This window comes from Taudactylus pleione, unplaced genomic scaffold (genome assembly GCF_031769625.1).
Source record: "Taudactylus pleione unplaced genomic scaffold, aTauple2 ptg000316l, whole genome shotgun sequence".
Classification (NCBI taxonomy): domain Eukaryota; kingdom Metazoa; phylum Chordata; class Amphibia; order Anura; family Myobatrachidae; genus Taudactylus; species Taudactylus pleione.
The window spans coordinates 2,528,105-2,553,637 of NW_028284717.1; the positions used below are offsets into that span (position 1 = coordinate 2,528,105).

Sequence of the window (25,533 nt, forward strand, 5' to 3'; positions counted from 1 at the left end):
CCCCTCCTCTCTAAAGACGCCTCTGGATCCGATATGCCGTCAGGGGCTATTAGGCATGACTAAAGCCAAAGAATGAGAATTGAAGACACATCTGTATAACTAACTGTTAATAAATAAGTGCGGGAATGAGTGAAGACTTGTGTTTGATACCTTTTATTTTATACATTGCTATTGTATGTGACATTTTCTATACGTGCTACTTGAAAGCTGGAAAAAGTGATGCAAAAAGATTCCCATCAAATCTTATTCAATATTTAATTTTATACAGACCTTTGCAGACCAAGCGGAACCACCCAAACTCGAGAGACATTCAAAAATCACCAACACTCTTGCACCCATTAGACAACAACCTCACAGAATGTGACAGTTTAGTTTACTTCATTAGATTTTTATTGAAGAAATAGAAATGTCCCACGTGAGAGATGCTCATGTCACCTTTAACAGGGATAAAGAATCATATGTACAGGTATTTTCATTTTGGTAACAGATAAGTGGCACGAAAATTACACTAAAACTGCTATGTTACACGGAAGAGCATGTAACTATAAGGCGTGCTTACACACGCGTGCACATATTAAACCTAACCCTCGCACATTTGTGAATTACATCATAACACATGATTCTTTTCATTGATAGATTTTTGTTTATTTAAACATTAAAATGAAAATACATGAGTAGGTTTTACATTTCATATAACTTTTAGAAAACAAAAGTTGTTTTTTTTATTTTATTTTTGCTTTAGGTATGAATAGGTATGAATTGTAGATACACTAGTGCAAGATTTATCATCCCAATAAGTTTTGAGATGTGTGACATCTAGCACTTTTTTTTTGGAGGGTGGGGTTGGGGGGGGGGAGTAAGCTATGCATCACAATATCTAAGTCGATTCCTGGATGCGATGCTGACAATTAACAGATTTCCAGGAAGCAATATTATTAGTGACAACATATTTGAATATTTGAAGATAAACAGTTCAGTCTGCCCCCAAAAAAGATGTGTGTTTAATATATATATATATATATATATATATATATATATATATATATATATTTATATTATAAATAGACACTACAAACTGTAAAAATTGAAGTCATATGCTACAGTAAGACCATCTATTCTTGCAATTACTAATGCATGCAAGTTCCCAGAGGTTTGTGGATGTCACTGTTATTTTTGCAGCAATAAAACATGATGACTGATGGCTTTCAGTGTGTGCGAATTTGCACAAGGACACCTCTCTAGAGAGCAATAAAAGCGGCTAAAGAACCTATTCGTTGATTTTTAAATAGAGATAAGCAAACTGAGTTGCCTTTCAAGATTCTATCGTTTTGCTTCAAGTTCATCATCAATCAAACCATCGACCATGAAACGTGGCCAAACAGTGTTATCGCCATTTTTCATTTACAGTTTGATTTTTCGGCAAGCTCATAAATTGTGGGGGTATTTTTGGTTCATATGCTTTGTTATTTCGGTGAATTTGACCATTGTTTTGGCATGACAATTGGTATTTCACTTGGTTTTGATTTTGTCATGTATATGAGGAAGCATATTGTATATGTACATGGAGAACCTCTAGAGGCAATACCCAGCTATTTAATAACACTGCATATTATCGCACAAATCTTTTTGGGAACACAGAATAAATATACATTTCCTTTTGAGGCCCTCTCTGTTTTTTTTTAATAATGCAATATAAAAAAACATACTGTATACTTTTAGCACTGTAATGCTCCATATTTCTGTGTGTATATTATATATATATATATATATATATATATATATATATATATACACTGTATATACACAATACTGTGCAAAAGTTTTAGGCAGGTGTTGAAAAGTTTTTAGGCAGGGGAGTCAGACCAAATATTGATTTGATTTAGATTTCTCTTCTGTTTATTCACTTTGCATTTTGTTAATTTTTAAAATAAACTGTTAACACTTCTATTTTTGATAGCATTCTTACTTTGCAGCATTTTTCCACACCTGCCTAAAACATTTGCACAGCACTGTATGTATGTAATATACAGTAAGTATATATATATATATATATATACAGTGTGTGTATGTGTGTGTTAATGTGTGTGTTAATGAGTGTGTGTATGTCTCAATACTGTATATTTATTAGAGATTAGTTCAGATTTTCCTGCCAAATTTGGATTTTTACCGCCAAAAATCGGGTCTCAGAAAGAGGCAAAATGTCACCTTTCATGGGCAAACATCATCTTTCATGAACTTTCTCATTTATCATGAAAGATGACGTTTTGTCTCTTTCTGAGACCCACTTTTTGGCGGGAAAAATTCTAATTTGGCAGGAAAATCCGAACTAATCCCAGCCTGCACATCCCTAATATTTATTTAGCTAAAGTGTAATGTTGATTCAAGAGCGAAACCATTACATTTACCTAGAATCTAGATGGTGCTTAGCCGTTCATATGTTCTACAAACAAGCAGTTGAAAAGATTCCAGAAATATTTTTTTTGTTGTAATTTCGAAATACAATATCACACTGCAAAATTTTTGTGTGACATTGTAAGTCCCTTATTACACATTTTATGATGTTCACGGCTATAGAGGTTACTGTAATATTATAGCACTTTAAGACACATAGTATTATGAATAAAAAAAGAACTTCTACATTCCTAGAAAGCAGAACTCTTAATATTGAGGGCAGGGATGCCAACTCTTGTAAATATTTTTACTGGCAATAATGATTATTATACAGGTTTTAGAAGTCTTATCAATGCAAAACTGCTTGCCTGGCTGAGGTATGAGTAAATATTAGCCGTAGGCTCCACTGCAACAGTTCCCCCTAGTGGCAATGTTATTTGAAAAAGGCAGTTCTCAGGTATGCAAGGGAAATAAAACTATTAGAAAACATTATTTTATCTTTAATTCATCAGAATTATCAGGGCATCTCTATATATAGATATTGTTTTACCCTATAGTCCTTTCATGCCCAATAAACAGGTTTTTTTATGTACTTTATCTTTTACTGGCTGTCAGCAAATATATTCATTGTTGCCAGTATATATACCCATGTTTGGCAACACAGACTGGGTTTAGTAAGACAAATCAATAAAAAAATTAACTATTAATCTTAGATGGTATGGTGACTATATATATATATATATATATATATATATATATATATATGTACTTGATGTCATCTATTATAAACAGATGATAACAATAATTAGAATAATAACAGGTCAGACTGCAAGATTTATATGATAAAGCATTGCTCCACATATCGGGTTACATCTTAAATTAGGAATAGTGGCTCCCACTTTTCATTCATTTATGTGGTAGAATATAGCACAGCTGTACCTTAAATCCTGGGCATTAGCGAGGTAAGCTATAGACTAATGTGATCAGAATTGTACAATTCAGAAAGCTTATTTAAAAACATTGTACAATTATTATAAAGGTAACCTAATGAAAGCTGACATATGCTCCACTGATATAGTATAATTACACTTTTGTCCGAATTGCATCATGTTATTAAATAAGGTAACAGGTTAATCTGTAAGTCAGCAAGACGTGTCTTCAACAACAGAGGTCTGGTTATATAGAACAAATAGCATACACACACACGCACACACACACGCACACACACACACAAAGTACTATAGGGATTACAAAAATGTGACTTAGTATACCTGCGGCAAAATTCAGTCTGCAGCTCCTATTTTCGGTTATCAAATTGAATGACCATTTCCTCTCTCTGCGCCCTCCTTAACCAGATTGGGATTGCATGATGTACTTATTTATATGCCAAACCTATGGAGTTCTCACCATTACTCTAGCAGCTACAGTACCCTTGTTGTCTTTTACTATCATATTTACTATATTTAAGCATATTATTGCATTTTTCACATATGTTATGGTGTGTATCATAAAACAAGCATGCAGCCACATCAATGAAATGTACTTCTTTTGAAATGTATTACTGTATATGTTTTATCATGGTAACACTCAGACATATTTAGTTTAATTATACTTGGTATAGCCTGAGAAAACAAAGAAGAAGAAAAAAAAAGGTCTGATATAGATATCACCAGCCTTTCGGATGTATTACGTTCGGGGTGGTGGGTAATGATAAACTTATTATATAAGCCTCCCACAACTATACTACTGAAACAGGGATCACTTCCAATATACATGAATATATGTATATATATATATATATTATATACAGTATATATATATATATATATATATATATATAGTTCTAACAGTGTGTTTTTATGTATCTTCTGTGTTCCTGATTCCACAGATTCTAAAAATAAGGGTAGACAATTTTTGCTTCATAGGCTGTAATGATCTCACATATCGCTAGGCTAGCTAAGTTGTTAAAATATCCTATTTTAATGTCCTATGCCTGGAAGATCGAGGCAAAGACAAATTCTGAGTGATTCTCAATACCAGAGATGTAATATAACAATATTTGTTATAGACTGGAATAAGTAGAAGAAAATCAAGCCAACAAGTCCAGAATATTGAGTCTGTGATTAGTCGACAGAATTTTTTGATCATCAAACTTCACAGGCATGTTTGGAAATGTTTTAGAAGTTTTACGGTTTGTGGATAAATTTGGTACTGAAGCTTTTTTTATTTTTTTTGCACTATGCAGTTAAAAGCTTCTCAGAAATTCTGTGTCGTTTACTGTAACATACGTTACACCTCACAAAATGCATAGACAGGAATTTAATAGAAAGAATTAGTCCGTTTATACATAACAGGTGTGTTACATGATGTAATGATTTTTTTTGTTGTTTTTTTTGTTGGTGTTTTCAGTTTTTTTTCCGTTTTTCTTGGCAAATCAACAAAGCTGTATAGTTAGAACAGCCAAATTAAAAATGAAAAAGCTAAGCAATAACATAATGTTATTTTAGAGTGTTACTCAAATATAGTTGAACTTGAAAACCTGAGGCTCTGCACTGGTTGTTAGATTAAAGTAACTTTCCTTTAATATTGTGCTTCCATTGTTGAACAGATAAAAATTAAGATGATCTAGAAAAATTAAACAGTGCTAGGACATACAGACAGAAATTCAAACACGTTATCTACACATAATACTGGTTTAGTTTCATATCTAAGAGGGATTTGGGAGCATTAGAAAATGGGTACTTGTGACTTGCTTACATCCAAAAAGTTAAATATGTATCAAATAATGTTCAACTTGATTTAATACATGTACTATATACAATATACTGAAATGCTCAGATTATCCAACGACTCTTTTCTTCGTAAAGAAAAAAAAAACTGTAGAGTCCACACAAAAAAAAACCAATAAATATGGATAGGACTGTAACATTAAATAAACATTTTGCCATCATCAAGAAAAAAATAGTGGGGTAAAAATAATAATTATATAGACTAACAATGTGTGGAAGTACCATTTTAATAACTTGGGATATAGCACAGTTTATGTAATTTGCATTCCATGCCTAAATTAATGACAGTCGGGAATGCCATGTATGACTGTTTTAATGTTAAAGCATATATTTAGAATCAGTAGCATTTTTTTATGTTCAATTTTTTTTTTTTGCAATATAGAATCCTTTAAGAATCCCTCCAGTGGTAATGGAATTTAGAACATATTGTTTTTAAAAGTATAACTTAATATGGCAGAATTAAATCGAATCAAGTCTGTACCAAAATAACAATAATGGGAAGACGCACTCCATACTGTATACATGCATCTATGAATGTAGTCCAGATTATTGCAAATTATTATTATTTTTTTGTAATACCACACACAGCCTCATGGGTTGCTGTGGCTTAAAATCCCACGTGAAGTTAATGGAGAGCTATAGGTAGATCATTACAGAATGTGATCAACTCTAAAGCCTACCAATAGGTACAATAAACATGGACTAATATACATGTTTATGTGTTCATGTATGTGTGCTGGAGAGATATACAAAAGGTCAGCCTGGAAGTTCATTGTGTAAACATTTAAAATAAAGTATTGTATGCTGAGTAAAAGTGAAAATAAAGAGAAAAAAAAATGTTAAGGCTGTATATTCAAGCACTGTATGACTGAATTTTAACGGAGTGATGGATAATTCTTTTTTTTTTATATATATATTTTTCAGCAGTAAGAAAAGTCCCGCATTATGAAATGCAATTAAATTATGATGCTGTCAACAGCTGATTGTTGGCATAAGCTGGCTATTGATAGTAGGAGTTAATAAAATGGAGCGAAAGATGGTGGGGAATGAATTTTGAAAAAAAATGATAGCCAGTTTTTTCCAGCAGTCAGCTTGATAAGTAAAACTTGAAGTAACCAGGTTTGCATTTAAATGAAATATTCCTTCTTCTCCTCTGCGTTGACTTGGCTGCCTTCTGCATTGATAATGGCTGTGTCTGCATCTGGGGCATCCTCTGCTCCTTTTGCTTCATTTGTTAAATATGTCCCTACAGAGATCAAGATGATAAAAAAAAACGGTTGTTAGAAATTTTGCTCGTCGTCAACTGTCTCTTGTTTTATTTAGATGCCAGGCAAAGTTGCTTACAATACATCAACGTATCATGTATATAAAATGCTCTGATCTACATTAGATTACATTAGTGTGGTATCTGAATGGCAAATGTTTGCAGTCATTGGACTTACTAAGCGAGACAAAATATTTATTTCACTATTATTTTAAAACATTATAATGAAAGCATAGGGAAACATATGCAGTGACACTCTGTGTACAAATAATATTATTGTTTTAAACCAATGGCGCAATCACCACCTGACAACATGGAGTGATATCTGACACCAGACAACAAGTTGAAGTGACGGGTTGGGTCTGGGATCTCAGCGGTCAGAACACCAAGAACGGCATCCCAACAGTCAGAATCCCGACGCCTGGAGGTAAGTACCCTCACCCTAACCCACATTTCCTGCAGCCTAACCATAACGCTCCCCCCACAGCCTAAACCTAACCCTCACCCTAGTATCTAACCCCTACTCTAACCCCTAACCCTAATACTTACTGTCGATATGTCAGCATTCGGGATGCTGGAGCTGGGATTCCAACTGCTCTCAGTATTTTGGCGCTGGGATTCTGACCGCCAGCATCCGTACCACTGGGATGCCAACTACATCCTGTCACTGGACACCAGACAAGTTGGAGTGGCACCAGACATCTTGGACTGACACTTAACACCAGACAACTTGAACTGACACCAGACACCAGACAACTTGAACTGACACCTAACACCAGACAACTTGAACTGACACCTGACACCAGATAACTTGAACTGACACCTAACACCAGACAACTTGGACTGACACCTAACACCAGACAACTTGAACTGACACCAGACACCAGATAACTTGAACTGACACCTAACACCAGACAACTTGAACTGACACCTGACACCAGATAACTTGAACTGACACCTGACACAAGATAACTTGAACTGACACCTAACACCAGACAACTTGAACTGACACCTGACACCAGACAACTTGGACTGACACCTAACACCAGACAACTTGAACTGACACCTGACACCAGATAACTTGAACTGACACCTGACACAAGATAACTTGGAGTTACACCAGACAACTTGTAGTAATAACTGCCACTTAGAGTGTCAGGGCTCACCCATTATAAGCAATGACATCAGAACTCACTATTTCTACAGATAGTGTTTTGTTAGAAGGGAGGTTACCACATAGTAACAGTTAGGATTCAATCCTATTACAGGTGCGAGGGTGACAAGTTGCCATTGTAACAGTGTAGAAACATTGGCAGCGACACAGCAACTCGCCCTCCTTGTGATCCGATCTTAGCCAGGACTTGTGGATTTTTGGACACAGGCCCTGATTCAGAGCCGGACGCTCTGACAGAGCGCTCGCTCTGAATCAGGGCCTGCCTTCTTGTTTTTAGAGCGGCCTCCTGGCCGCTCACTTTGCTGTGGGTAACCACCCACAGCTATAGCGAGCGGCCAGGAAGATGGTCGCGATGGTCAAGACCATCTCGACCATCGGGCTTGCAACGAGACCCTTGTGGTAGGGTCTCGTTGCCACAAGTCCCAGAGAGATTTCGGCTCTGACAGAGCCGAAATCTCTCCCACTGACATCACTCGTGATGTCAGTGGGGCCGCCCCCAAACGGAGGTGTTCACATGGGAATGCCTCCATTTGGGCAGCCACTCCCCAGGCCTGCCCACCAATGGGGGAGTGCTGTCACTCAACATCGACAGCACGCCCCCTTTGGTATGAGACCTGGAGCGACTGTTTGCCCGTCACTATCTGGGTCTCGCGCATGCGCACGACGGAGCCGGCTCCATCGTGCGCATGTGCACTGGGCCACCATCGACCCGCTTGCGAGCGCATAGTCTGAATCAGGCCCACAGTCCGATGGGACTACAAACGTAATACCCACGGCTAATAGGATTGACCCCTTAGTACGAGGATGGCAGCCTGCAGGTAATAGCTACTGAGGAACAAATTAAAATTTGACACAAACAGGCGTGCAGGGTTTCTAATAGGCAAAGTGCAATGCTGCACTTGTGATCATGCGTGACCCACATGACCTTGTGCACCAATCAAGATAAAGCACCTGTAACACTACACCCTATAAAGGTGTGGCTGTTTCCATGACAATAACTGTTTGCCAAGTCTTGGGATAAAATTGCAAAAATATGTTCTCTTCCTCTATAAGTTATATAGTAAAACACATTAATCATATCCTAGATATATCTTGGCTAATATTAAACCTCTTGTCCTATGCCTCTTTGTAACAGCATAAAGTTTAATAAAACAAATAAAACAGCTCACATAACACTACAATAATAATCAACATGAAAGTTACAAAAAATTGAGCAATAGTCCAAATAAAATGTTAATTGTGGCCAGCCTACCTTTATGTCTAGCCAAGTATCGTCCAAGCAGAATAATTGAACATAATGTGACAAATACGACTACGGCTACAATCCCTCCTATAAGAGCATGGTCAGTTGCCGCTTGACCAGGATAAGCATTAGGATCTGAAAAGCAAACATAATAATGCATATAAAGGATTGTATATAAACCACAAGCATTATACCAATAAAAAAAAGCACATCAATTAATAGGCTTAGGCAATCTGTGACTCTCCAGTTGTTTAGGAAGTACAAGTCCCAGCATGCCTTGTCCTTGTGGGACTTCTGTTTCCACAATGGCTGACGAGCCAAGTTGTCCCTGAGCACAAAAGCCCCTCACATACTGCTCTTACCTGAATGGGGCTGGTTAATAAAAGGAAATGATTGCAAATCTGTCCTACTATTTTAAGTTGAGAATCTGAGCCTAGTCATTTTAATGAAAAACAAAAGGAATTGAGAATTAGGGGGATCAGATAGAGCTGGCAGAACACAGCCTGAATAATACATAATATATACAGCTAGCAATCATTGGGGAATCCCTTGCACATTTCCATCACTTCTATGCAATTGCTGCAGTTCTCTCTGTGTCCTTAAAACAGAAACTGCATGGGCTGTATATGACAAATCACACAGAAAGCACAACAACGGTGTCATGTATAAGTTCACCATATGATAACTAACCTTTAGTGTACAGATCTGTCCTCATACACTGTTGTTCAAGACACAAAATAGCCTCTCTCGGGACGCCAGGTCCCGGGCGACTTGGCTGCGGCGAGTGTCTTTCTCACTCAAAATGTGCACCTTAGTCACATAAATAGAACAACCAGAAGCGACAAAATTACTCTGCTATAGATGTGCGACATTTGTACATCCGTGTGCAAATGAGTCTATATCTGTGTATGAATCGCTGCGATGCAGCGGCCGCGTGTTTTTCTCACACCAAGTTCCATTTTGTTTCATCAGCGACTTTGTATTTATTTAAAATCCTGTGCACAGTGCTGTCAAAGCCGCAGCCCGGCGTCTCCAGTAGACTGTGATTGGAGTTTTGCTGCATCTGCTAAGAAAAGTACTGTACGCTACTCCTTTCAAAGCATCTCAGTCGCACTGGGCGTCTCACTCCGTACTGTGAGTATACGCTAGGTATATGAAGACACATCTGTACATGTATGTTTTTTTGTATTTTTTACACTATAGTATGTATACACCTATTATCATATTATTTACAGTATATATTGTAACTTACATAACAATAATGTATACCTGAAAACTGTTCAATCATTAGAATTACTCTTTATTTATTAAACCCAACATATTCTGTAGTAACCCTGAGTGATACTGAGCTTCCCCAGCAATTCTGGCCTGGCATATTTTGAGGTGGGCAAAGCAAACAACTGGTGAGTTCAAATATTTCACCTTTATAAATAGTTATCTTCACAATTTAAGTTCCTGCATTAATAGCCACTGAACCCTGAGAACTCAGACCCCCTCCCCCAACATATGCCTCCCCCTTATATCCTCTTTTTCCCACTGGTGGCTCTGGCTACCCCAACCATAGTGGATTTGTACAGAGATATGAAGAGCACAATCTGCACTGAGCTTCCTATGATTGTCGTAATAAGCCCATTAGACAGACAGGTTCTGCAGCCCAAAATAGACAAAGACATCTGAGGAACATATGATTGCAACAAGGCATAAATAGGCACAATAACATCCATTACTGGGATTTATTGCTTTTGCACATGGCTCTGTTGGGTAAATTATCCTGAAAAGAGAAAGATGAACTAACAATTTGAGAAGACATCCTCCATAACAACAGCTATGAAAACCACGAGGTTCAGCGTGGTACAGAATAACACATATAAATATACTTTTAGCAGAAAACAATCTTGTGTACTGGAGCTAAAACTATTATGAAGCAGTAAGTAAAGTACCATACCCAACATACATATGCTTATTACTCTGCTGTGCTGAGCTGGACTTGCATAATTGGTGGCCCTAGGCACCCTAAACCCCGTCCTCCCACTAGGCACACTCTGTTTACAAAGAACGTTCTGTAAACTTCCGGTTCTGTTATACATTATATCAAGAATACAGTTCAACATTAGCCTCCTTATATTAACTCGAATCAATTAAATATTAAAAGAGAAAAGAAGACTCGTTGTTGGGGGCACTCTTATAAGTGGTACAGGATTCTGAGTAATGTTAAAATATAACCTTTATCCTAAAGCCTATAAAATATGTAGGATTTAAGAAAATCCAAGTAGTAATGTATAAAAGAATAGTACAAATATTACACAAACAAAAAACATATGACATACATTGCATAAGCGAGTATGCAGACTCCTATATAAATTAAATTTCAAGAAAAAAGACGTGAAAAACGCTTGTTATGTATCAATACACAATTCACTATTACAAATGAGTCATAGCAAAGAGAGAATTTTTATCTCAGTGAAAGTGAGTGACAATCTGCAAATTTTTAGAAAAGAGAATTATTTTACATATCTGTAATTGATATATGATTAATGAAATATGTGAAGACCAAGTTGGTTTTGATCATATAATCAGCAACAATGTTGCCGTTTAGTCCCCACCTTTATATTTCTTGTGTATAGTGTTTAGACAATAATGAAGTGTAATAATGAAGTATAATACAGTCATAATAAAAAGTAAGCTTTTGCCCAACACTGGAGTGGAAAAAAATATGTAATCTCAGCAGTGTATTATAGTAGTTATCAGAGGCATATGTGACACGCATATAAACATATTCTCACACTATGGTACTGGTTATTAGCAACAGAGTTATCTCTTATTGTCCCAAAAATTCATACAGTGATATTAATTTCCTGAGAAATGAGAGGAAAATATTAATGACATCACATTCATATATGACATTGAGATGCACACACAGGAGTAACTGTAACCATCGGCAGTCGCCCTACACGGTGCATTGTACTATGTATGGTTACAGTTACTCCTGTGTGTGCATCTCCATGTCATATATGAATGTGATATAATTAATATTTTCCTCTCATTTCTCAGGAAAATAATATCACTGTATGAATTTTTGGGACAATAAGAGATAACTCTGTTGCTAATAACCAGTACCATAGTGTGAGAATATGTTTATATGCGTGTCACATATGCCTCTGACAACTACTATAATACACTGCTGAGATTACATATTTTTTCCACTCCAGTGTTGGGCAAAAGCTGACTTTTTATTATGACTGTATTATTATTGTGCTAAGATACAGGTTGAGTCTGCCTTATCCAAAATTCTTGGGACCAGGGGTATTTTGGATAACGGAATATTCCATATTTTGGAATATTTACATATCATCATGAATTCTCTTGGGAATGGGGCCCAAATATACACACAGAAGGCATTTATGATTTATATACACCTTATACACAAAGTCTGCAGGTAATTTTATACAATATTTTCAATAATTTTGTGGCTCAAGCAAAGTTTGTGTACAGAAATGAAATTCATTTATGTTTCATATACACCTTATACACATAGCCTGAAGGTAATTTTATTCAATATTTTTAATAATTTGTGCCTTAGACAAAGCTTGTGTACATTGAACCATCAAAAATCAAAGGTTTCATTATCTGAGTCATGCAAAAATTATTCCGTATTTCGGAATATTCCTTATTTCGGAATATTTGGATATGGGAGACCGAACTTGTACTTCATTATTGTCTAAACACTATACGCAAGAAATTTAAAGGTGGGGACTAAACGGCAACATTGTTGCTGATTTTATGATCAAAACCAACTTGGTTTTCACATATTTCATTGATCATATATCAATTACAGATATGTAAAATAATTCTCTTTTCTAAAAATTCACAGATTGTCACTCACTTTCACTGAGATAAAAATTATTTCTTTGATATGACTCATTTGTAATAGTGAATTGTGTATTGATACATAACAAGTGTTTTTCATGTCTTTTTTCTTTTTCTCTTGAAATTGAATTTATATAGGAGTCTGCATACTCGCTTATGCAATGTATGTCATATGTTTTTTGTTTGTGTAATATTTGTACTATTCTTATATACATTACTTCTTGGATTTTCTTAAATCCTACATATTTTATAGGCTTTAGAATAAAGGTTATATTTTAACATTACTCAGAATCCTGTACCGCTTTATAAGAGTGCCCCCAACAATGAGTCTTCTTTTCTCTTTCAATATTTACTTGACTCTCTGACTCCGGGGAGCAACACCAACCCACTATTTAGTATTTACACACAACTATTGGTGTTTAATACTACCTCAAGTTGGTTTTGACTATGCAAACATCCCTACTGTAGTTAGTGATAATAACTAAGGGGTATAATTCTATGTTTATCCTGTGAGAGCTCCAAACTTTGTCTTTTTCATTAACTCGAATCAGTAAAAGCTGACTCTCTGGGATATATTTCCTAAAGTGCAAGATTTTAGAAGTGAAGTTGGTACACATAGCAACCTATCAGATTCTAGCTTTTATCTACTGGAAAGTGCTAGATAAATGATAAGTAGAATGTGATTGCTTGCTAGGGACAACATTTCCACTTCTAAAAATCCACACTTTAGTAAATTTACCCCTCTGTACCTATGGCACCTAGACACTAATGTGCTCCACACTACACCTATCACTGCTTAAATAGCACTCACCATTCTGTGATACGTATATGAAAGAAAGTTGCATGTGGTTGTATTTGAAAAAATTATACTGCATGAGGCATACGATTTCGCCTATTGAATTTACTGTCTAGCAAATGTATCACAAGAAATAAAACATGAGAACTGGAAAACATATGGCTTTCCTTGACATCTCTTGATTTATTGTACACTATAGTCCAATTTGAACCAAGAGAACCTCACTGTAGTGCATTATCTTGCATAGAACGCATTCTGTATCAGCATTAGATCTGCTGTGCTTTACAGATCACCGAATTGTATTAATGTCTATTGATCTGTATGATATATCAGTCTGCTGTACTCTATTCTCGGATCCTATCAAAAGACATCTTAATAATTTCAAGGATGCAAGGAATTCTGCGCCACTTTTTGAACTGCAAATTCTTTATAGATTAACAAAACATGAAAAAAAAAGTGTAAAAGCCTGGACAAGAAAATATATATTGATCAACAGTATTTGCGGTGCAATGGCTTGCTTTAGTCATATTCATTTTGTATAGAATGCAGTCTAATCAATGTGCAGATAGAATAAGGAAGCTTTTATGTTTGGATGAACTAAAATGTAAGACAAATTGTGTACGGTAGTGTTTCCAGCTATCTTTTGATGTTATATAATTCTTTGAACTACCTTTTTTCTATTGAAATAAAGTGAGTGCTAAACTATCCCTCATGCAGTCCATGTTTAATTCTCTAACACAGACAAAGTTCTGAACTAACTATTCCTGTGCAGAGGAAGGGAAGACAAACTAGCAGGGCAAAAGTAAAAGCACCAAAAATTGTAAAAGCATTCACATTTTTAGTTACAGTATATGCCACAAAGGTAAAATACATTGTTTAGTGTTAACGTAACATTTCACTACAGCTCTTTTGAGAATTAAAATATTAACACCCCCCTCCCACCCCACACCAGGGGCGTAGGGAGGGCGGTTCCACTGGAGTGTGAGCTCCAGGCGCCTTACTTACCAGAGGGCGCCCTGTAGTTGGTCACCGGAGCAACTGTCAAGTAGCTGACAGCCTGCCGGGTCCGCAGCAGCAACAGCAGCTCCTGTCCTGTCTTCCTGCTCTTGTGAGAGACTCCTGGTCACTAGAGGAGCTTGTGCTGAGCCCTGATTGGTGGAGCTCAGCACATGTTCATCTGACCCCAGCAGGGGGCGGGGCTACAGCAGCATGTCGAGGAAGAAACTGCAGGGTCCACATTAAGGGGGCGGAATTCAATTCTTTTCATCCCCTATCACGCCCAACGGAGCTATTCTATTCTTGCTTCTGTCGGGCGCGATCAGCTGCCAAGCGCTACATTTCAGCTCGCAGCCCCTGAGGGATGAGAGCTGAAATGTGTGAAAAGTTACATGTTTGGGCGCCCAAACATCACTTTTCGTGATCGCGCCCAGCACTTTGGTTGGGGTTAGCCGTTTTACGCGGCTAAACCCGACCACTTTGGGTGCGGTCAGCGTGAAACGCTGGCACAATTGAATAGCGGCCCGCGATCTCCTGTCACTTTAGACGGGAGATGCGGGCCGCGAAATCAATTGAATTCCGCCCAAGGTAAGAGAGGTTATACCCTAGTAGTTATGTCTATCACCCCCCTACCTGTATGTACTGTATGTGTGTATGTGTGACCCATCCTACCTGTATGTACTGTATGTGTGACCCTTCCTGCCTGTATGTGTGTGTATGTATGTACGTACGTATGTACATACGTGACCCTGCCTGTATGTGTGTGTGTATGTATGTATGTGTGACCCTTCCTGCCTGTGTGTGTGTGTATGTATGTGTGTGTATTATGTATGTGACCCTGCCTGTATGTGTATGTATGTATGACCCTTCCTGCCTGTATGTGTATGTTTGTGTATGTATGTACGTATATGACCCTCTGCCTGTATGTGTTTATGTATGTATGTATGTGTGTGTATGTATGTATGTATTTGACTCTGCCTGTATGTGTGTGTCTATGTATGTATGAATGTGTGACCCTGCCTGCATGTGTATGTATGTCTGTGTGTATGTACAGTATGTCTGAATGGGTGACCCTGCCTGTATGTATGTTTGACCATTCCTGTATGTGTATATGTTTGTATGTATGTGTGTCCCTGTATGTATGTATGTATGTGTGACCCTGCCATGTATGTATGTGTATATATGTGGCAGTTATATTATGTGGCACCACACTTTTTGGGGGGGGGCGTGGTGGCACGCTCGTGCTCCGGGCACCCTGGCCACATGCTACACCTCTGCCCCACGCACACGCACCATGCTTGCCGACATTCTGGCTGTCCCCTCTGGGAAAAAGACAAATTGCTCAATCAACAGAGGGAGCAAATAGAAGGGGCTCATTGTGTGTTTGACTCTTGCAATTCTGAATGTGAGCCGATCTCTGTGTTTTTACCAAATCACACATGCGATGAGCAGTTCAGTTTTGAGTTATACAGTATATTGATTTTTTAGTTTTGATTTGCGGTAACACATCCCATAGAAGCCCAATAACAAACAAGGAAGCAAGTTCAAACCTCCCATAGGTGCCTCTCCAAACAATGTTAATAAAGAGGAAAATATGTTAATTTGTTTCATTTATGTACAAATGAAGGTGCAGGCACACTGTGTGGGGAACTCCCAGCTCAAAGATCGCTCTGATATTTTGAATTTCTAGAGAGTTCCTTTTCTTTGCACTTCCTGCCTGCTATAAATCATATATACAGTACCTACTCTACCGATATGTCCAGGAGACTCCAGTATTTAAGGAAGCTCTCCCAGTCTCCCAGAAGACTAGATCATCCTCCACAAATACCTTAAGTGGATGGTTGGGTTGCTTGATGGTGCTATTTTTGACATATCGTGTCATCATGGTCCCACAGTTATGCAATCCTAGATTTTGTAACTGAGAATATTTTACTTGCAATAATAAGGGCTCTATTCATTATGTTAATTATAGGGGACCTCGATAATTAACGCGAACGCCGGAGCAATTCATAATTGATCAGGCACGGAGATAGCTGTCTCCCCAAGAATTTTCACTGCTCCTTATAGAGCAGTGAAACTAGTGCACAAAAGGTCCAGTGACCAACGAAAGGAGCCGGACAGGGACGGAACGATCCGAAAGGTTGCTGGAGCAGCTCTTGTATTTATGGAGCTTGATGAATTCTGTCCTCATAATAGTGTATGAGGACAGTGGGCCATTCCGGGAGAGAAAGGTAAGCAGGAGATATCTGTGATATCTTCTGCATTACCTTTTTGATGAATGGCCTGAAAACTTAATTTCTAATGCTTTTGTAAAAATTAAGTGCTGATGAATAGACCCCATAATAATTTTCCTCCCATTCTGACATCTCATACATCCATGGGTAAGCAGCACCTGGCTCAGTCACAATGCCAGGGAATACTCTTCACAAATTACCTCAACTTTGCCTTTTTTTCATACCGTCACAATGCCAGGAGCACTTACTGTAAATATGGTTTGCTCATATACAATGATTAACACGAATATAAGGTTCTAGACTTATTTTACTGCGCTTCAGGGCCTGATTTATTAATGAACAAATATTGTTACATTTTTATATGAATTAGGTTTCTTTTTAATGAATTGTAGTTTTTAAACATTTCATTTACTTTAATAAAGTAGTTCTCAGCACATCATAGGTTCATGGGTTTTTGATTAATTTTTCAAGCATTCATTTCACCGAAATAGAGAAAAAGTAAAAGTGAAGTTTACATTTTTATTTGTTGTTGTACTATACTTTTTGAGATTATTGTTTTTTTATGTCTGCAAAATATGTGAGTCACTGGCTAAAAAGCACAAACCTGTCAGGTCATGCTTCATAAAGGGTGAATATTAAAATGTTTAATTTTCTCCCAGAATTAACATTTTTGGAATGTTTCTTGCTATTTAATCCAATTTTTTGCTGGTGTTTATAATTTGCAATAATTGTCAGCATATTCTTTATTTATTATTGTCTATTATTATCATGCATTTAATACAAGTCTGAAGCATAAATAGCTTAAACTGAAGTATAATAAAATTACATTTATTCATCTTCATATCAGCAATTATAATTGATTAGCAATGATAAATGCAGGGGCAATTTCCATTGACTGTAGTCGGGTCATAATAGCTGTAGTAAAACTTTATGCCATATTAAACATCTCAAAAAAAGTGCTAATGGAAAACACTGAGGATTGGGGAACTTTTGCAATTTCATGTGTTACATTATCATGATTTTACTTTTAAATTTATGATAAGAATAATATTGAAGCATAGGCATTCCCCAAACCATCTCATAAAAAGTAAAAATTGCATGACTTGAACCTAAATGAACTTATTTATAATAAAATTCTCATTTTCTTTCCTACGTTTTGATGTCTGCTAGATGGTCGTAACTTTTATGCAATGTGTCTCTATGATGTTTTTCCTTTTGCTGTTGTTAGTGTACGTGTTTGTATTTTTTTTTTCCTTTAGGGTGTAAGGTAGTCTAAGTGTTGTAAAATGGTTCATTTCCTTTATGTTGCAGTTTGGGTCTCTAGAGTATTATGTATTTATATATTTTATGGCACATTTTATATCTTCTGGCATGCAGATAAGATGAATTCACTACTCTCTGAAGAAAGCCAAGGGCTGAGGACTGATGTTTATTGTTAAATATTAAGGGGGAAATGTGAAATAAGAAAAAAAGATATTGGTGGTTTGCCAAACTGTCATTTGTAGGAAGTTTCTTATGTTGGCAGCTGTATATTAAAGCACTTCAGAGAACAATGATAATTTTATGCAGAAAGACAAAAGATTACACTGTGCAACTTACTCAGAAAAGAAATACAACCAAAAGGAATATAGTAGTGCATATATTTCATGCCACCCTGCACTACTGGAAGCATAGAAAATTAATCAAGGTCACAAATGTATAAAATATTATCAGACCAATTAGTAATAATAAGGGGAGCTCCACCTTCAAATATATGCCTATGATTAATTCACCCTTCCTCATATTAAGAGCTTACAAGGATGATATGTGAGTTAGGGGCTGATTAATCAATGGGTGAAAATAATCAAATTAAGTATATTTTTTAATGATTTAGGGTTTTGAAATATTTATCATTTTTATTAAAATATTTTTTTATCAAGTTGTTAACCATTTATTATTTAATTTTTTCCACATTATTAGAACTGAAAATACAAATGTGCATAACAGCAAAAACTAGCTGGGTAAAGCGTTAAGTTAACTATTGTTGACCTGGACCAGTATGGCTCAGTTGTCTGGCTGATGTTTATTAAATTGTGAAGATAAGGGTTTTTATCGCCACAATAAATTATCCTTATTTATCAATAGACACCTTATTCACGTATTATGCCTTACTTATTTTGCCATACTGTATATTCGGTTGACAAAATTTCTTGAAGTTGCTGAACATAAAGGGGAAATGTGGTGTAATACTTTACATTTTAAAACAAATTTAACAGGTTGGGGATAATATTTATGCAATTTTACATGTACATAGCATTTAATGGCTGATGTATCTCTGCTTTATGCAACAAGCACTTTCCTGTCTTTAGATGTATTACTCTAACTATGAAAATTTATCAAATATTTCTGTGGATTAAATTAATTTCATGCAGCAAATAGCACAAAGCGGGGAATATTTTGTCCATATGCAGAATCTGATACAAAATATTGACCTTCAGGATGATAAAATTCAGAAGCATAAACCTAACCCTATCTACAGCTTAACCCTATCCCTAAAACCTAACCTTAACCTTAAGCCTAGAATGACCTTATCCCTAATAGTAGCCTAACCTTAAACTTAAGCCTAGCCCTAACATTAAAAATTAAAAGAAAATCAGGTGTTACAATCTATTGTCAATATGCACATTGTCAACATCATGCCAACATTGTGAATGTGAACATGTGGACATTCTGGTGTCAACATTCTAAATGTCAACATTCTGAACGTATACCCATATAAGTTCCTGTATAACAAAATACACAATTATAGCCAATATTATTCTTCTAGAGATATATATTTTTTTATTAATATACTAGCAACTCTGCACAACATAAATTCTGACAGAGCTGAAAAGGTCCAGGAAATATTATGTTAACACAAGTACCCATATGCAGCCATAGTTATCCCAAACTGAAATATTACATTATCCTATAGAGGTATCTCTGAAACCATATGCATTCCAAGATTTAAAAATAATATGACGGCAGAAGATAAGTGGGATTCTTTTAGTTTTGGGATAAATCATGCTCCAACTATACAAGTATGTACAAAAAAAATCCCACATGAAATTGCTACATTTTCAAAATGAATCATCTTTAACTGTACAGTAGCAGACTGTCCTTGTATCACATTATGCATAGTTATAGAAACTTATACTGTAGTAATTATTTTATAGTATTATATGTCAAATCAAAGACCTGTGGTGTCTTTAAAAAAAGTTTGTTGAAAATTATATTTATTTTAATATAAATAAAAATGGTTCTGCTTGGTGGAAAGGAAAATAAAAGCAACCCGCTGTCTTTTAAATTTATGATTCATCTTTTTTGTTTTAGTTGACAATGACTTCACGCTATGCTTTTGAGGAGGTGGAATTTAATGAATAGATGACAGTCTGGGTGGTTGTGAATGAAAAGTTTTATTAGATTTATGAACTCATTTCATTTCTAATTAAACACCCACAACAAATTGCAAATTACAATTTTCCCAAATTAGTTCCTAGTTGAAATGTAGAAAAATATAACATGCATATACTCCTGGTAGGTTAAGATATCACAGACTACTGTATCAAGGCCTTTGAAGGGCTATCAGTTTTCTCTACAGCCATACATTTTCAAATAAAAGGTTTTATAGTCGTTTTTGTTCTGACTGTTTACAGATTAGTGACGTTTTCAAATTGTTTTCCAAAATATTCACCTAGTTACACATTTCTACACAAAATGATTGTGTAGACCCTGGTATTTTAAAACCCAGTCCAGGCACACCTAACAACAAAATCCAAATCCAAAAATAGAGTAGTAAAGCAAAACGCTCCAGCGCAAATTTGGTTTGTGCAAAATATTGCCACAACAATGTTTTATTTTTTTTTCATTACATCATAGTGACCCACTCTCCCTGAATTTCCTGGAGCCTCACAAATGTTGGCATTCTCCTTGGGTTCTAGGATAGTGGTCAGCTCTCCTGCATCTGCCTGAAGAAACAAGAGTGTTTCATGAAACGTGTTGCTTTTGGAACCTAACCTGTGAGATTCACGTTTTCAGTTTTATTTTTTAAATTCCACTTCATTTTAAGATTACATTATTACCTTACTGTGTTTTTACTAGTGTTTGTAATTGAATCTTCCGACACTGAAAGTTTATTTTATTGATCATTGTTGTATTTGTATGCCAATAGGAATACTTTTACTCTTGGATATAATTATAGCTCACTATTATTAACAAATATTCCTGTCTGTAAATAGGAGTCTAGGACATGAAATTGTTACACTATTATGTGGAATTATTAAAATTATGTTCTTCAGCATGCCACCCACATTTTCTGTGAAGTTGGGGGTCTTGTCCCTGTGCCATAGTGCACAAATTTTAGCAAAACGTTCCAGGGTATGAGGCCTCTGTGAAGCAAATCATAGCATTATGTCCCCTCTTGGAAAGATCTCCTGGAGGTCTCCCAACAAAGGTTGATAAGTACGCATGGTACAAATGGAGTCAGTTTATTTAAAACAAATGTCAAGACATAATGTGACACAACAAGTCCAGTGAGTCAGATTCACACCGGTACAGATTCTGAATTGGGAGCAAAGCAAAAACGCAAGTGACTTTGCAGCTGGATAAGCCATGTTGCTATGCAATGAGTGCAATTTGCGATTCCATTTTTGTTTTTAATGCAAGGTAAATACTGGCTTTTTTTGCAAGGAGCCCACAACATTTTCTCTCCCCTTTATATTTCCAACCTCATCCAACTCCACACTTGCCTCCCAGCCTCTCGGCTCTACCAACAACTTGAGCATCAGCTCCTCACTGATAATCGCATCATCCTCCCGCCTCCAAGATGTTTTAGTACGACTCCACAACTACTATATCGAACACATTCTCACATTTAATCAGACTCTCCACCAGCCTCCAAATCTTCAATGCTCCCTAAAAACCCACCTGCCCATCAGAATCGACAGTCTCCACTTAACTCCACCCCCACTCTCCCAGCCTCTCTACACCCACATTATCATTCTGCATCAACTTGTGTTAGGGCCTCCATTAGATTTTAAGCACTGATAAGTAGGGCCCTAGATCCTTTTGTTTCTTCATACAATGTCCACCTGTCTGTCCTTGCCACCTGTATTTTCTGTACAACATCAGTTATTATGTCAGTTACTTTGCATTTTGGTACATCTTTGTTATTTATTTAACTTACACACACACACACCTTATAAATAAATAATAATAATTCTCATCTCACAATAGTCACTTCTGTAGGAAAAGCCTTGCTTGTGAGTTAAATTAAATGTATTTCATTTTTAGCTTAAAGATAGATGTCAGCAAATTGGCCCAATATAGCAAAATATGCATTTCCCCCCAAAAATAGTATGAAGCCCAGGTTCCTTACTGACAATTGTTGGTCAGTAGATGACCACCATTGGGCAAGGTGTTTGATAATATTTTCACCTCGTTAACTATACTCCATATAGCCTGTCCCTCACCTTCGGCTTGAGCACTCAGCAACCAGCGCATGTGGGGAATTGAGTGATTTTGTCATTCAATGCCGGGCAGCAGCATTGCCTCCTGTGTGACCATCATAAAACATAGAATAAATGACACAGGAGTCACTAAAGACCATGAATGAGACAAAGACCAGGGCAGAACTTTTGTAAAACAAAAGCTTCTTTGACTTAAAATCTGGCAATTTCATCAAAGCCATCGTATGCTACCGTTTGTGTCTACCACATTAAAATGGATATAATAGTAAATAAATTATTGTTATTGTAATTGTTATTTACTTTTTCAAACTGCTGATTTATTTGCTAAGCCAGGTTGTGTTTTTTGTATAGCAACTTAGAAAAAACAAAACAAAGGATCAGTAAACCTAAAAGTATAATGCTCATATATAAAATAGTTTCAAAAGCATTCATAAATATATATGTAAATGTTCCATTGGCCACAGCTTAAAACTTCAGTATTTGTAGAAGACTCTTGGCCCCAGTCTGAAGTGAAATAATGTATCCTTCCAAGAGTCCTGCTTGAGAGAGGGGATCTCTGTCTAGTATGACCAAGATTATCCTACCCACAGCAACCTTGTTGGTAGAATGCGCTTTTTAATTCTCTGACATGAGCTTAAATGTTATGGCATGTTATTTTTACATTTTATGTATATTTGTTTTATTTGCATTTTTTCTTATTGTTATTATAATCATAAGAATAGGGAAAGGGGGATCAAGGGAAAGCTTCTGCACCAGTGAATAATATAGAGTAGTGTTCTAATGGATATTAGACCCCAATATAAGAAGTAATAAATAGAAATATTTATGCAGTCATGGGGCGTGTTGCCAAGGACAAGGATAATACTTCAAGAAAAAAGACAAAAGAAAACAGAAATGTCCTCTTTGCTGGCGCACTAACGTAAATCATAAAAATTAACTTTTATTAAATAATGTTAAAAATTAAATTTTTAACATTATTTAATAAAAGATAATTTTTATGATTTACGTTAGTGCGCCAGCAAAGAGGACATTTCTGTTTTCTTTTGTCTTTTTTCTTGTTATTATAATCATCATCATTTACTTTATATACTAGATGTTGTACCTTTTGCAGCCATGGGTCTTTTTTGTTCTCTCTGTCTTTCCTATTCTCTTTCACTTTCCTCTCTCTGGGTCTGATGCAGAGGTAGACACAAGGGGCCTGATTCAGAGCTGGACGCAATTAGCGCTCGCTCGTCCCAAAAATAGGGGTGGCTATTCAAATGAACCGTTCGCTCTTTGCGGTCTGTTCACGCCTCTAGGTCTGAACGAGCGAACAAAACTTGCGGTCGTTTTTTTGAAAAATACGCCCCCTGGCCGCTCGCATCCTACGTCATGTCAGCTATTTATTAGATTAATCGAGTACATCGACCAGCGTATGAACTGCTCGCAATTCTTGTGGTTAGTTTTTGCTACCACAATCTTGCGAGCAGTTCTGGCTATAAAATAACCCAGTGACGTGGTCAATGACGCTGCTGTATTAATTATGCACACCCTTAAAACGCCCGTTTTGACCTTTAAGCACGCCTGCGGTCGGATCTCCACTCCCCGTTTTCAAGCACCTTCCCCCGTTACCACCCACATACGCCTCTTTCTGTCACTCAAATTATCAGGCATTCGCTATTTTGCGAGCACATGAATTTCGGCCGCACTGACTGGTTCGCGCATGCGTATAACGATCCGTACGCATGCGCAGTTGGGCAAACATCGCTCGGAGCGAACGAGCGGCCGCTTACGAGCGGCTCTGAATCAGGCCCAATGTCAATATTTGCACAGTTGAATGATGATTTGATACTAAGCATGCGTGAAAAATCCTGTAATCACCACTGGCGAATGCATTCCCCTGAGTGTATGCAGAGTCCACTGCTGCGTACAGAGACGCTAGCATTAGAACTGGCAAGGAAAAACCATGGGCGATCCTGGGCGGTGTCTGGGATTTGGCCTGAAGTATGCGCAAAATAAGGACAACCATGGGCATGTTATGGGAGTGTCATGGGTGTGTCAATGAACATGGCTGAATTCCCAAATGCAGAGCAACAGCCAAAGAGGTCATGTTAAGCCAGAGTTCAGAAGGAGACACTGCGCCATCCAAAGGCTGGTGCAAGTGTCGATGGTGGACGCGATACTGCGCAGATGGTGAAGTGTTCAGTTACACTGTCGAAGGACATTGAAAGTGGGCACCTCAGGGCTTGTACAGTCTGGCGTACGCTAGTGTACTAGGGGAGGTCAGAAACTAGCATTTGCATATTACCATTGCTGCAACTTCCTAAAAAATTGCAACAGCGGCTGCAATAACCTCCACTTCTGAATCAGACCCTCTCTCTCGTCCTTCTCCCTCTCTTTTTTCTCTCTCTCTCCATCTCTCCCTTCCCAATGTCTCTCTTTTGCCTCCTCTATTTATTTTTCTCCCTCTGACACTCTTTCCGCTCTTTTTCTCTTCCCCTCTTTCTTTCTCTCCCACTACTCTGTCTCTCTCTTGCCTATTCTCTCTTTTTACCCATACTCTGTCTTTCTCTTTTTTCCCTTTGCACTCTCCTGCCCCCTATCGGCCTGATTCTGAGTAAAGCAAAAAAGAGCAAGAAACTGTGCACCTGAACATACTGTACCATGCTGCAATGCAAGGGGTGCAAATACATGTATTTGTTTTGCATGCAGGGTAAATACTGGCTGATGTTACATGCACCCTATGAATTATTGGGCAGTTTTTTTTTTACACAGCTATTTGGATTTAAATTTTGAACCCTCCCCTCCCCAATATAAATCTCTCTGCACATTTTACATCAGCCTCACCTGCAGTGCAGCATGGTTTTGCCATGGTGCAAAGTTACTGGTTCTTTTTTGCTTTACTCCCACCTCAGAATCAGGTCCTATGTGTGCAAATCTGTTTCCAATGCCAACTATTGCAAATATGCTGCAATACCCTGTATTAGCTTGTTGTTGAACCTGCAAATAGTGGGTGGCTTGTGGGGGGGAAATCTGTTCAAAACCTCAGTTTGGTGGTGAGATAGAGAATATTGATTTAAAGTTAAACTGTCATAAATTAGTAAGTTGCATCCATCAAAATATGTACATACCCAGTTTGTGATATCTTGAATGTGAATAGTTGGCATGGTACACAATCTGATTATGAGGTGGTGCAGTTACAAACTGAATGTATTCTAAGACGCCAGCATAAAATATATTTTGTTGACGGTAGGGTGTCTGACTTACTATGTGACCTTCATTGATCTGCCTGTTATGTCTTATTTCTGTAAAAG

The 25,533-nt window shown here is 37.0% G+C and overlaps 1 protein-coding gene across 2 annotated transcripts in view; it reads right to left on the bottom strand.

Moving 5' to 3' along the window:
* Positions 1–382: 382 nt before the first annotated feature.
* CADM2 (cell adhesion molecule 2) overlaps positions 383–25,533 on the bottom strand; it is a 431,199-nt gene continuing 406,048 nt past the window's right edge. For both annotated transcript variants that reach the window (XM_088442731.1, XM_088442730.1), the window contains 2 exons: positions 8,871–8,996; positions 383–6,426 (listed from right to left, as the gene is read on the bottom strand). In XM_088442731.1, coding sequence (XP_088298857.1) covers positions 6,308–6,426; positions 8,871–8,996 — 245 coding nt within the window. In that variant the 3' untranslated portion in view covers positions 383–6,307. The remainder of the gene's footprint in view (positions 6,427–8,870; positions 8,997–25,533) is intronic.